Source organism: Microcaecilia unicolor, chromosome 7, assembly GCF_901765095.1.
Source record: "Microcaecilia unicolor chromosome 7, aMicUni1.1, whole genome shotgun sequence".
Taxonomy (NCBI): Eukaryota; Metazoa; Chordata; class Amphibia; order Gymnophiona; family Siphonopidae; genus Microcaecilia; species Microcaecilia unicolor.
The window spans coordinates 174,069,616-174,082,089 of NC_044037.1; the positions used below are offsets into that span (position 1 = coordinate 174,069,616).

The 12,474-nt window shown below is 43.2% G+C and overlaps 1 protein-coding gene across 1 annotated transcript in view; it reads right to left on the reverse strand.

Moving 5' to 3' along the window:
- Window positions 1-12,474, reverse strand: part of CDK15 (cyclin dependent kinase 15) — a 196,450-nt gene that overhangs the window by 108,106 nt on the left and 75,870 nt on the right. The window contains exon 8 of the mRNA XM_030209325.1: window positions 961-1,084. Coding sequence (XP_030065185.1) covers window positions 961-1,084 — 124 coding nt within the window. The remainder of the gene's footprint in view (window positions 1-960; window positions 1,085-12,474) is intronic.

Below are 12,474 nucleotides of genomic sequence, written 5' to 3' on the forward strand. Positions count from 1 at the left end.
AAATTTGTCTCTCTCACTGGAGGGATGTCACTTTCATTATAAGAAGTGATCCACTCTCTTTAACACATCATCCAGCTTCATAGGCTTCATTGTCATCTCATTCCTCTCTGCAGGCTTCAGTGTTATTACCTTCTAGCAGAACTGCCTCATTATAGCTACTGAAAGCCCCACACATTTTATTCACTGGTAGTTTTCAAAGTGTTGAAAAGAATGCATGAAATGGCAACACAAAGAGGAAGCTACAGAATTATAAACAGGATGAGACACAAGCAAGTAGCCCATTGCATTCTGGATTTTTTTTTGTCTTCATTCCCTAAGAAATGGAGTCAATTGTCTGGGATTTAAAACTAAAAGAAAAAGCATATTTGGTTCAGTCAGTGCTCAATGAGGCGCCTGCCTGGTTAAATACCACTGGTCAGCACAGGAGCCAGTATTCAGTGGTACTTAACCACACAGTACTGCTGAATATCTACTTTGCCCATCACGGCACTCTCCAGTTAGTTCCTGGGCAGTCCAGGGTGGAGTCAGGAGCCAACTTTTCAAAATTATTGGGGGTGCTAAGCCCAGTGAAAATAACCCTTCCTTGGACACAAACAAGGAATTTTCTCAATATTGGGGGTGCTCAAGCACCCACAGAGTCGGCTCCTATGAATCAGGTGGAACTGGGAGTTATGTGGCCACCAAACTATAAAAACAAAACAAATATAGTTAAGTCCACCTTTAACCTTACAATCATAACAATATAGATCACAGGCTTGCTTGCTGGTGCCCACATAGCTGGCCAGGCATGTTGGACAGCACAAAAAGCAATCCTAACTACGCCCAATTAGCTACACAGGTACTGCGCTAAATTTGAACTCTACCCAAATAACTTCTGAAAGCCAGTGGCAGTTTAAAGAAACAGGCTGAATATTGATCTGTTGGCTATCAGAAGGAGAAAAGCAATCAAGAATAGCTCACCAAAGTCTGCCAGCTTAAGCTCTCCGAGGTAACTGATTAGCAGGTTCTGTGGCTTCAGGTCCCGGTGCAGGATGTGTTGGCGATGGATGTAGGCCAAGCCTCGCAAGAGTTGGAACATGAAAAGCTGTGTCACAACAGAGTTATTGGGTATTCCTTTCTTTAAACATATACATATTTTCTACATTTGAGTTGCTACAAGTCCACAAAGAAGCACAATAGTTCAATCATTGCCAATAGGTGATGGATTTCATACCAGTAAACCTTGTACAGTTACTGGGAATAATAGTTTCTAAATCTTAGATCTATATTAATCAGAAAGTATCATTACAATATGTAGTGATGCAATTTAGATTCATTAAAGCCCATATGGATTCTTTTGTGGTACCTAAGGGAGGATCAGTTTTTGTTTCTGTTATTTTGTTTTGTTAAGATAGTGTTTGAAATCCTAAAAAGGGACATGGGGAAGGAGGAGTCGAATGAGCTAAGAGTCTTGTCATCATGAGGTCTGTAATTAATGGTAAGTAGTGAATTCATAAATAAGCTAATCCAATAATATTATATTTGTAAAGAAATATTACAATCCAAGAGGCCCGGATTAGCACCGTCTAGAGTAGCTTGTTCTCTAATGTCTCCATACACCCCCTGCTGCCTGCAACCTAGTGCAGCAGCTATAAACCACACCTCTAAAGTCTGGGAGTGCCCATGCCCTTTACAGTTGCACTGTATTTCACAGCAAATTGAAGGGCACTTCAGCAACAGGAGATGATCAACATGAGGCAAGCAGAGCTCCAGAGTCTTAATTCGTGGTTGAGATGATGCTGCAGATGATTTCTTAGAAACTGGGTAACATTCTTGGGAATGGGGAGACTATTCAGAAAGGACAGGCTTCACCTTAACCAGGATGGAACCAGGCTTCTGGCGCCAACATTTAAAAAGAAGAGAGAGCAGCTTTTAAACTAGAATGGGGGGAAAGTCGACAGGAGCACACAGTTTGGAGAGAGGTATCCTTGAAAGATGCTATCAAAACAGAGAAGTTAGGGAATTCCAATAGAGAAATTGCCACAAAGGTGAGAGAAATAGGAGGGCAAAGTAAGGATTGCAAATTATCCCTGTCAGTTCTAAGCAGCTTGTAGTTACAAAGAAATAAAACACAATTTGAAATGTCTGTACACAAATGCTAGAAGCTTAAAAAATAAGATGGGGAGTTAAGAGTATACAGCACTAAGGGACCGATGATCAGAAGCAAACGCAGGCGCTAAAGGCCAATAGCGCCATACTAGCGCCCATGTTTGCTCCTGCCTGATGATCAGAACCAGCGAGCGCATGTAATAATACGCTTGCCGGCTCTGAATGCTAATTGCATGCAAATGCATGCAAACAAGGGTCTCCCGCATTCCTCCCTCATGATCAGCGAGCAGCGCACCAAAGAAGGGCGCTGCTACTACTGCAAACCCTATGCTAGCTCGGAGCTGGCATAAGGATTTTCCAGTGAGGGAGGAATGAAGGAGACCCACTGAAGAGGTTTGACAGGTCCTGTCAAACCTAAGCCCGCCCCCCACCCTCAAAACACAAAAACCCTCCCACAGAAGTACCTCTATGATCAGAGCTAATAGCGTGCATAAATTTGCATGCTATTAGCTTTGATCATAGGAGCGTTATAGCCCCGTGCTTTTCCAGTGCTATTCTTAGAGTGCTGTTTGGAACAGAATGGGGCTTCTGATCATCTTGTCCTAGTTACCTTATGAAGGAAGCTCCTAATAAATATTCATCAATCTGCTTCAGCAGCATATCTCCTTCCTACTATCCCATGGCACTTTCCCTGATAATAAAGGTTCTATTATCCTAACACCAATACCAAAAACCAATTCAATCACCATAACTGATGTAACAAACCACAGACCAGTAGCCTCCATTCCTTTGAAGACAAGGGTGATGGAAGGAATAGTAGCAGTATTCATCCCAGAGTAGTGATAGAACTGAAAAATGAGCTTGTGGAAGATTGGAGGGTGGCCAATGTAATGCTGATTTTTAAAAAAGGTTCCAGAGGAGATCCGGGAAATTATAGACCAGTGAGTCTGACGTCGGTGCCGGGCAAAATGGTAGAGACTATTATTAAGAACAAAATTACAGAGCATATTCAAAAGCATGGATTAATGAGACAAAGTCAACATGGATTTAGTGAAGGGAAATATTGCCTCACCAATCTACTACATTTCTTTGAAGGGGTGAACAAACATGTGGATAAAGGTGAGCCGGTTGATATAGTGTATCTGGATTTTCAGAAGGCGTTTGACAAAGTACCTCATGAAAGACTCCAGAGGAAATTGGAGAGTCATGGGATAGGAGGTAGTGTTCTATTGTGGATTAAAAACTGGTTCAAAGATAGAAAATAGAGAGTAGGGTTAAATGGTCAGTATTCTCAATGGAGAAAGGTAGTTAGTGGGGTTCCCCAGGGGTCTGTGCTGGGACCGCTGCTTTTTAACATATTTATAATTGGCCTAGAGATGGGAGTAACTAGTGAGGTAATTAAATTTGCTGATGACACAAAGTTATTCAAAGTCGTTAAATCATGGCAGGATTGTGAAAACTTACAAGAGGACCTTACAGGACTGGGAGACTGGGTGTCTAAATGGCAGATGACGTTTAATGTGAGCAAGTGCAAAGTGATGCATGTGGGAAAGAGAAACCCGAATTATAGCTATGTCATGCAAGGTTTCACATTAGGAGTCATGGACCAAGAAAGGGATCTAGGTGTTGTCGTTGATGATACGTTGAAACCTTCTGCTCAGTGTGCTGCTGCAGCTAAGAAAGCAAATAGAATGTTAGGTGTTATTAGGAAAGGAATGGAAAACAAAAATGAGGATGTTATAATGCCTTTGTATCGCTCCATGGTATGACCGCACCTCAAATATTGCGTTCAATTCTGGTCGCCGCATCTCTAAAAAGATATAGTGGAATTAGAAAAGGTGCAGAGAAGGGCGACGAAAATGATAAAGAGGATGGGACGACTTCCCTATGAGGAAAGGCTAAAGCAGCTAGGGCTCTTCAGCTTGGAGAAAAAGCAGCTGAGGGGAGATGATAGAGGTCTATAAAATAATGAGTGGAGTTGAACGGGTAGATGTGATGCATCTGTTTACGCTTTCCAAATATACTAGGACTAGGGGGCATGCGATGAAGCTACAATGTAGTAAATTTAAAACAAATTGGAGAAAATGTTTCTTCACTCAACGTGTAATTAAACTCGGAAATTCGTTGCCAGAGAATGTGGTAAAGGTGGTTAGCTTAGCGGAGTTTAAAAAAGGTTTGGACTGCTTCCTAAAGGAAAAGTCCATAGACCATTATTAAATGGACTTGGGGAAAATCCACTATTTCTGGGATAAGCATTTCCAAATATACTAGGACTAGGGGGCATGCGATGAAGCTACAATGTAGTAAATTTAAAACAAATTGGAGAAAATGTTTCTTCACTCAACGTGTAATTAAACTCGGAAATTCGTTGCCAGAGAATGTGGTAAAGGTGGTTAGCTTAGCGGAGTTTAAAAAAGGTTTGGACTGCTTCCTAAAGGAAAAGTCCATAGACCATTATTAAATGGACTTGGGGAAAATCCACTATTTCTGGGATAAGCAGAATAAAATGTTTTCTACTTTTTTGGGATCTTGCCAGGTATGTGTGACCTGGATTGGCCACTGTTGGAAACAAGATGCTGGGCTTGATGGACCTTTGGTCTTTCCCAGTATGGCAATACTTATGTACTTATGTACAGTACAAACTATGGACTACCTTTCACATTTCTCCCTACTACACAAATCTCAATCAGGTTTCAGACCATGCTATAGCACCAAGACTGTCCTTACTACCCTAGTATCAAATCTCATTAAAGAAATTAGTATAGGGTCTAAGATCTTAATAATGCAGTTCGATATGTCTAGCACATTACATAAGTATTGCCATACTGGGAAAGACCAAAGGTCCATCGAGCCCAGCATCCTGTTTCCAACAGTGGCCAATCCAGGTCACAAATATCCGGCAAGATCCCAAAAATGTACAAAACATTTTATACTGCTTATCCCAGAAATAGTGGATTTTCCCCAAGTTCATTTAATAATAGTCTATGGACTTTTCCTTTAGGAAGCCGTCCAAACCTTTTGTAGTAGATTATAATATCCCACTAAACATACTAGACAAATTTGGTATATGTGGCACAGTCCACAAATGGTTTCAAGGATTCTTGAAATCAAGATCTTACAAAGTGAAAATGAAAGGAACCTTATCCTCTCCTTGGTCACCGGACTGTGGCGTCCCTCAGGGTTCTCCATTATCGCCCATTCTGTTTAATGTAATAATATCACCACTAGGCAACAGACTAGAAACAGCAGGATTCAAAACATTCATATATGCTGGCGATGTTACCATATACATAACCTTCAAAAAGAGCATTAAAGACATCTTACATAATGCAAATCTTGTCTTAAATTTGATGGAAACCTGGGCCTCAGAATCCAAACTAAACCTAAACAGTTTCACAGTTGACAACACTTCATTCCCCATTGACAATAATCTGAAAATTCTAGGTATAATTATAGACAAACATTTAACATTTGTTACTCAAGTTTCCTCAGTAATCACAAAATATTTCAGGTCTCTTTGGAAACTAAAAAGGATCAGACCCTATTTCTCATCAGAAACATTCAGACTATTGGTACAACATCCCAATTTGATTATTGTAATGCCATATATTTTGGCTGTAAGGAGTACCTGTTGAAAAAATTCCAAACAGCTCAAAACACTGCAGCCAGGTTCATATATAAAATCTCTCATTTTGAAAGTGCCTTCCCTTTATTAATCAAATTACACTGGCTTCCCATCAAAACGAGAATCACCTTCAAATTATGTACCTTTATCTTTCAAATACTAAATGGCATAGCTCCAGACTACATGGTACCACTAATAAACTTACCTCAAAGAAACAATAAATATGGGGCAAGAAACTATCTCAGACTACACCTCCCAAATTAGAAAAAAGTGATCTACAAAACTGTCCACTCTGCAGACTTCACTTACCTAGAAAACCAAATGGTGGAACTCCTTACCACCCAAAATAAGAAATATATAGGAATATACTAGATTCCGCAAAATCCTCAAATCGTTCCTATTCAAACAAACCCTCACAAAGAACGACCATATCTCAAACAATTAATTATTACCTGAATTGGTTATTACTCTACTTAACATTAACTTTCTCTTTGCTTTATGTACAATTTTTCATTCATAATAGATTTTCTAAATGTTAGCATCCATAGTTATCCCAGTATGTTTATGATACTGTATTGTAAAATTGGATTCTTACAACAAATTACTTTCTTATGTATTATTCTTTGTTATGTATCCTATACATAGGAATATAATAGGTGTCTCTATCGCTAGCCCATGCTACTTCTTAGCACATGCTAAAACGTTTGTGCGCCTACAGTGTGGCTTAGTAAACAGGGCACTTAATTTTCTCATAATATTCTGTATATCAAAAATGATATAGCGGAATTAGGGGGGTGGAATTTATCAAGCAGCGTTATGACCTTAACACATGTTAAAGGAATTAGCATGAGCTAAATGCTGAAAGTCCATCAAGGTGCATTAAGGCCGTAGCGCTGCTTGTCAAATTCTCCCCTAATTCCGCTATATCTTTTTTGAGGAAGGATATGATAAAGGTCTACAAAATCCTGAGTGGAATAGAGTGGGTGGACCTGAATTGATTTACTCTTTCAAATAGTACAAAGACAAGGGGACACTCCATAAAGTTGCATGGTAATACTTTTAAAAAGAATAGGAGAAAATAATTTTTCACTCAACGAATAGTTAAGCTCAGGAACTCACTGCCAGAGTATGTGGTAACAGCAGTTAGTGTGTTTGGGTTTAAAAAAAGTCTGGACAAGTTCCTGAAGGAAAAACCCTTAAACTGCTATTAAGGTAGACAGAGGGAAAGCCACTACTTTCCCCTGTGGTCAGCAACATGGAATCTTTCTACTCTCTGGGATTCTCTCAAGTACTTGTGACCTGGATTGGTCACTGTTGGAAGCAGGATACTGGGCTTGATGGACATTCAGTCTGACTCAGTATGGCTTATTCTTATGTCTAACAAAGAGGAACATGAAGAGACTGATAAATTTTAAAGGGCAGAAAGGCTAACTTCTGTGATTCAGCCTACACCGCAGGCCTACACTGGGGGTAGATTAAACTTAGTTTATAGTTTTAATGCACTTACTATACCACTCTAACTGGCGAGCAGAGCACAACAGTGTACAAACTAAAATATAAAAACAATAAAAGAGGAAAAAGAAATGAACTACAATATCAAAATGATAGCATACCAGGCACACAAAATAGAAGAAAAAGGGACAGGGGAAGAAGGGTCGAACAGCATATAACAGAGGAGAGCTGGACTGCAATTATAACCTTAGAATACCATCCTCATAGGCCTGAGAAAAAAGCCAAGCTTTTAATTCACTTTTAAACTTTTAGAAAGATGGATTACTATGAAGTGATAAAGGGAGCCCATTCTAAACAAAAGGCGCAAGAAAAAAGAAAACAGATCGTCTTGTAGATTCCAGTTGAGCAGATCTGGGACCAGAGAGAACTAAACGGTAGTCATTCAGGGGTTCTTTAACGAAGCTGCGGCAAAAGGGGGCCTGCGCTGGTGTTGGCGTGTGTTTTTGACGCACGCCGAGGCCCCCTTTTAACACAGCGGGTAAAAGGCAGGTTTCCCTTTTCTTAAAGAAATGACCACGCGGCAAGTGAATCACTTGTCGTGTGGCCATTTTGGGCGGGATCACTTACCGCCACCCATTGAGGTAGTGGTAAGGGCTCCCGAGCTAACCTGGCGGTAACTAGGCAGCGCATGGCACTCCCCGATTACCGCAAGGTACACACCGGTGCATGCTGAGTGAAGGGAATTACCACCAGGCTGCTGTGGTGGCCCGGCGGTACTTCCCTTTTAGCAAGCGGTAAGCCCGCATTGGGCTTACCGCCACTTCGTAAAAGGGCCCCTCAGTGATTACAAAAGCCTAACAGCAAATATGGAATGGTGAGACAAGATGAGTACCTGTCCAAAATGCTTTAAATGTGAGAGTTGCTACTTTATGAATGATCTCTTGATGAACCACCCCAATAGAATGTGCTAAATGCAAATTCTAAAACAGTAATTATACACGTAACTGGTGTTATAGAATACTAGCATATGTGCCCATATATGCACCTAACTTTAGACTGGCATAAAAACATGCATCTACCTGATGTCAGTTGTGTACCTAAGAGGTAGTATTCTATATTCTGCTCGTGCTTATCATGGGCACATCCCTGACCTGCAGCATATGCCCTTCCTATGTCCACACCCACTTAGAACTTGTGTGTGATTGATTTTGAGCACACAACTTCTAGAATGCAGACTAAAGCAGTGGTTTCCAAACCTGGTCCTGGAGGCACCCCAGCCAGTCAAGTTTTCAGGATACCCACAATTAATATTCATGAAAGAGATTTGCATGCAGTGGAGGCAATGCATGCAAATTTCTCATGAATATTCACTGTGGATATCCTGAAAACCTGACTGGCTGGGGTGCCTCCAGGACCAGGTTTGGGAAGCACTCCTAATTGGTGCCAATTTATGGCCTATTATTGCTTAACACCAAATTAGCTACTCATTATTAAATTAATTTGCACACGCAGTTGGCTTTATTATATGACATGCTGTGTACTAAGTGTAAATTTGAGCACCCCACTTTATAGAATTTGGGGTAAATGGATAGTGATGGCAGCCTCACAATATCTATATTCAATACAGCTGACCATCCCCCTCATTTTAGGCCTTGGTGTCTATTATCTGCCAAAGGTGTGTGTAGTTTACAGAATGCTAGCATTTATGTGTGTCAGGGGCGCCATCAGCATTTATGCGCATACATGCTAGGTGCTATTCTATAAAAGTATGTGCTGAAGTCACTTACTCCCGGATTTTATATAGCGTATGTGGAGGGGCATTTTCGAACGGGGATGACCATCTCTAAGGGCGCCTATCTCTAAGGATGTCCCGGGGAATGGGTGGGGAAACTCATACTATTGAAACAACATGGGCGTCCAGGAAGTTGATCTGAAGACCCTTTTCTGGAAAAGACCAAGCTCCTCAAGTGTGAAGCCCATCTACATGAGCTCCCCATCCCAGGAGGGATGCATCCGTCGTCAACACTTTTTGTGGTTGAGGAATTTGGAAAGGACGTCCCAAGGTCAAATTGGATCAAATGGTCCACCACTGAAGGGAACTGCAAAAGTCGGTGGAGAGAAGGATCACATCCTCTAGATCCCCTCTGGCCTGGCACCACTGGGAAGCTAGGGTCCATTGAGCTGATCTCATATGCAGGCGTGCCATGGGAGTTACATGAACTGTGGAGGCCATAGGCGCCGACTCCATGGGTGCTGTGGGTGCTCAAGCACCCCCAATAATTTGGCAGTGGCACGTGGGCATAAAGTCCCTCCCGGTCCCGCTCCCTGCACCGTCCCGAGACTCCTGACTCCCTGCCCTGCACCGCTGTCTGTCGCTGCGCTGCTCGTCCGCTCCTACCTCCTGGCTCCGCCTCCTTCAATCATGTTCCAGACCGGCCAAGGCGCTGACACTGTCAGTGACTCTCTTCGGCGGTCGGAAGCTTTCCCTCTGGCTCTTGATAATGCTGCAAAAGTTAGAGGAGCTTCCGGAGCCGCCGTCGCCAAAGGTATTGTGTGCTGCAGCTGCTGCTTACTTCAGTGAGGGCGAGGCAGTGGTGGGCCGGTGGCGCCATGCGTGGGCATAGAGTGCCGGCAACAGGTTAAAAAACGGATACAGCGGGATCCTTGGGATCTTCCCGGATTCGATGAGAAAACTTTTAAAAGTTCTTTTTTTTTTGTCAGTCGTTTAGATATGCATATTCAAGGAAGCCAATTTGGTTAATCTCTGTTTCCATTCCCCCGCACGGCCGTCATTGCCATTCACTCAAAACAAAGCAAGCAAGCAAACCTATGAGCTGCTGCAAGGAGGTTTAATAAACAAGAGTGGAAGTGAGCCTATCTAATCCACTGTAAGCGAGGAAGCCAATTTGGTTAATCTCTGTTTCCACTCCCCCACGCGGCTGTCATTGCCATACAGTCTTAAGGTCGTACTTGGATCCGGAAGATCCCGGGGATTCTGCAGATCTGGCTTTTACACCGTCCCTAGAGTGCCTGTCCTCCTGTCTCTCCCGGGCCAGCTCCCACTCCAGTCCCTGCATCATGCACCGTTCAGCTCCCTGCCTGCCCTGGCCTGCACAGCTGTCCTTCATTGTTCCGGGCCTGCCGGCAGTGTCTCAGACAGTGCAGTAAGCACACTGCCTTCGGCGGCCCGGAAGCTTTCCCTTACAGTTTCCTGTGTCCCGCATAGGCGGGATACTGCAACAGAGGGAGGGAGCGCCAAAGAAGGTGTGTGCTTTACCAGCGCGTTGACACTGAAGAAGGGCAGAGAGCGAGCCATAGAGGTACAGGGAAAGGTACCAGGCCAGCCCAGCCCCAGACAACGTTAAAAAACTGAAGTCAAGAAGCACGGTAACTTTTACTTTTCCCTCCTCCGTGCTACTGTCGGGTGAGATCAAGATGGTGGGTTTTTTCAGGCCAAAAAGCACTTGTTGACTGTTTATAACTTTATTTTAAAGTAAGCTTTTAAATTCTAAAATCTTATTCTGTCTGTCTGCGATAGTCTTGGTCTCAAGAAATCTGGCAGCTACTACTGGAGTGTATGTTCATATTTCTCTTCGTTGGCTTCCTTTTCAATCTCGAGTTTTATTTAAGTTGGTGACCGACTATATAATTTTTAAAATGTTTGATTGATAAATAGTACATCTTCAGTCCAGACTATTCTTTTGGATTCATTTCTTTGTCTTCTATTCATGGAATCCTCAAAATTAGAGATCCGTTTTGCTTAATTTTACCTTCATTTTTAAACAATAGATATAAAAAGATTCTGGAAGCTTCTTTTTGTTATCAGGCCCCTCACTTTTGGCTTTCTCTCCCTATTGAACTTCAAAGTTCTTTCAGTTATTTCTCCATAAGAATCTAAAGACTTATTTGTTCAAAAGATTTGTCTTAATCTTTTAAGTTGTTTTAATTTGCTTTGTTACCCGTTTTGAACCACTACAGGGAGGAGGGGACCCTGGAACTCGGAGGGAGGGAGGGAAAGGAGAGAGAGAGGGGGGAGGGAGGGACCCTGAAACTCGGAGGGAGGAGAGACCCTGGGAGGGAGGGAAAGGAGAGAGAGAGAGGAGAGGGAGGGGGGCCTGGAACTGGGAGGGAGGTAGAGGGGGGGGGAGGGAGGAATGCACTATCTGTAAAAAAAAAAAAAATTTCAGCACCCCCAATCATTTTGAAAAGTTGGCTCCTATGGTGGAGGCCATGTGTCCTAAGAGTCTCAACATCTGCCGAGCTGTGATCTGTTGAGACGCTCGAGCCATGGACAAGAGGGCCAGGAGATTATCTGCCCTTGCCTGGGGAAGATAAGCTCGAGACATCCGTGTGTCCAACAGAGCTCCAATGAACTCCAATTTCTAAACCAGGACAAGGTGGGACTTGGGATAGTTACGAACCCCAGTAGCTCTAGCACTCGAAAAGACATCCACATGGACTGTAGAGCGCCTGCCTCCGAGGTGCTTTTCACCAACCAATCGTCGAGATAAGGGAACACATGCACTCCCAGTTTCCTTAGCGATGCTGCGACAACAGCCAGGCACTTTGTGAAAACCCTGGGCGCTGACGCGAGGCCAAAGGGCAGTGCACAGTACTGAATGTGCTAAGTTCCCAACCAAAATTGAAGATACTTCCTGTGAGCTGGGAGTACCGAGATGTGGGTATAGGCATCCTTTAAGTCCAGAGAGCATAGCCAATCGTTTTCCTGAATCACGGGAAGAAGGGTGCCGAGGGAAACAATCCTAAACTTTTCTCGGACTAGGAATTTGTTCAGGGCCCTTAGGTCTAGGATGGGACGCATCCCCCCTGTTTTCTTTTGCACAAGGAAGTACCTGGAATAAAATCCCAGCCCTTCTTCCCCTGGTGGAACGGGTTCAACCACACTGGCCTTTAGAAGGGCAGAGAATTCCTCTGAAAGTACCTGCTTGTGCTGGGAGCTGTAAGAATGAACTCCCAGTGGACAATTTGGAGGCTTGGATTCCAGATTGAGAGTGTATCCTAACCGGACTATTTGAAGAACCCACCGGTCGGAGGTTATAAAAGGCCACTTTTGGTGAAAAAATATTAACCTCCCCCTAACCGGTAAGTCGTCCGGAACAGACACTTGCACTGTGGCTATGCTGCACTGGAGCCAGTCGAAAGCCCGTCCCTTGCTTTTGCTGAGGAGCCGCAGTGGTCTTAGGCGCACGCTGTTGACGAAAAGGAGCACGCTGGGACTGCGTCTGGGTAGGCTGCCGAGAAGCAGGAGTGTACCTAAGCCTATTATAGAAATAGGGAGCACTCCTCTT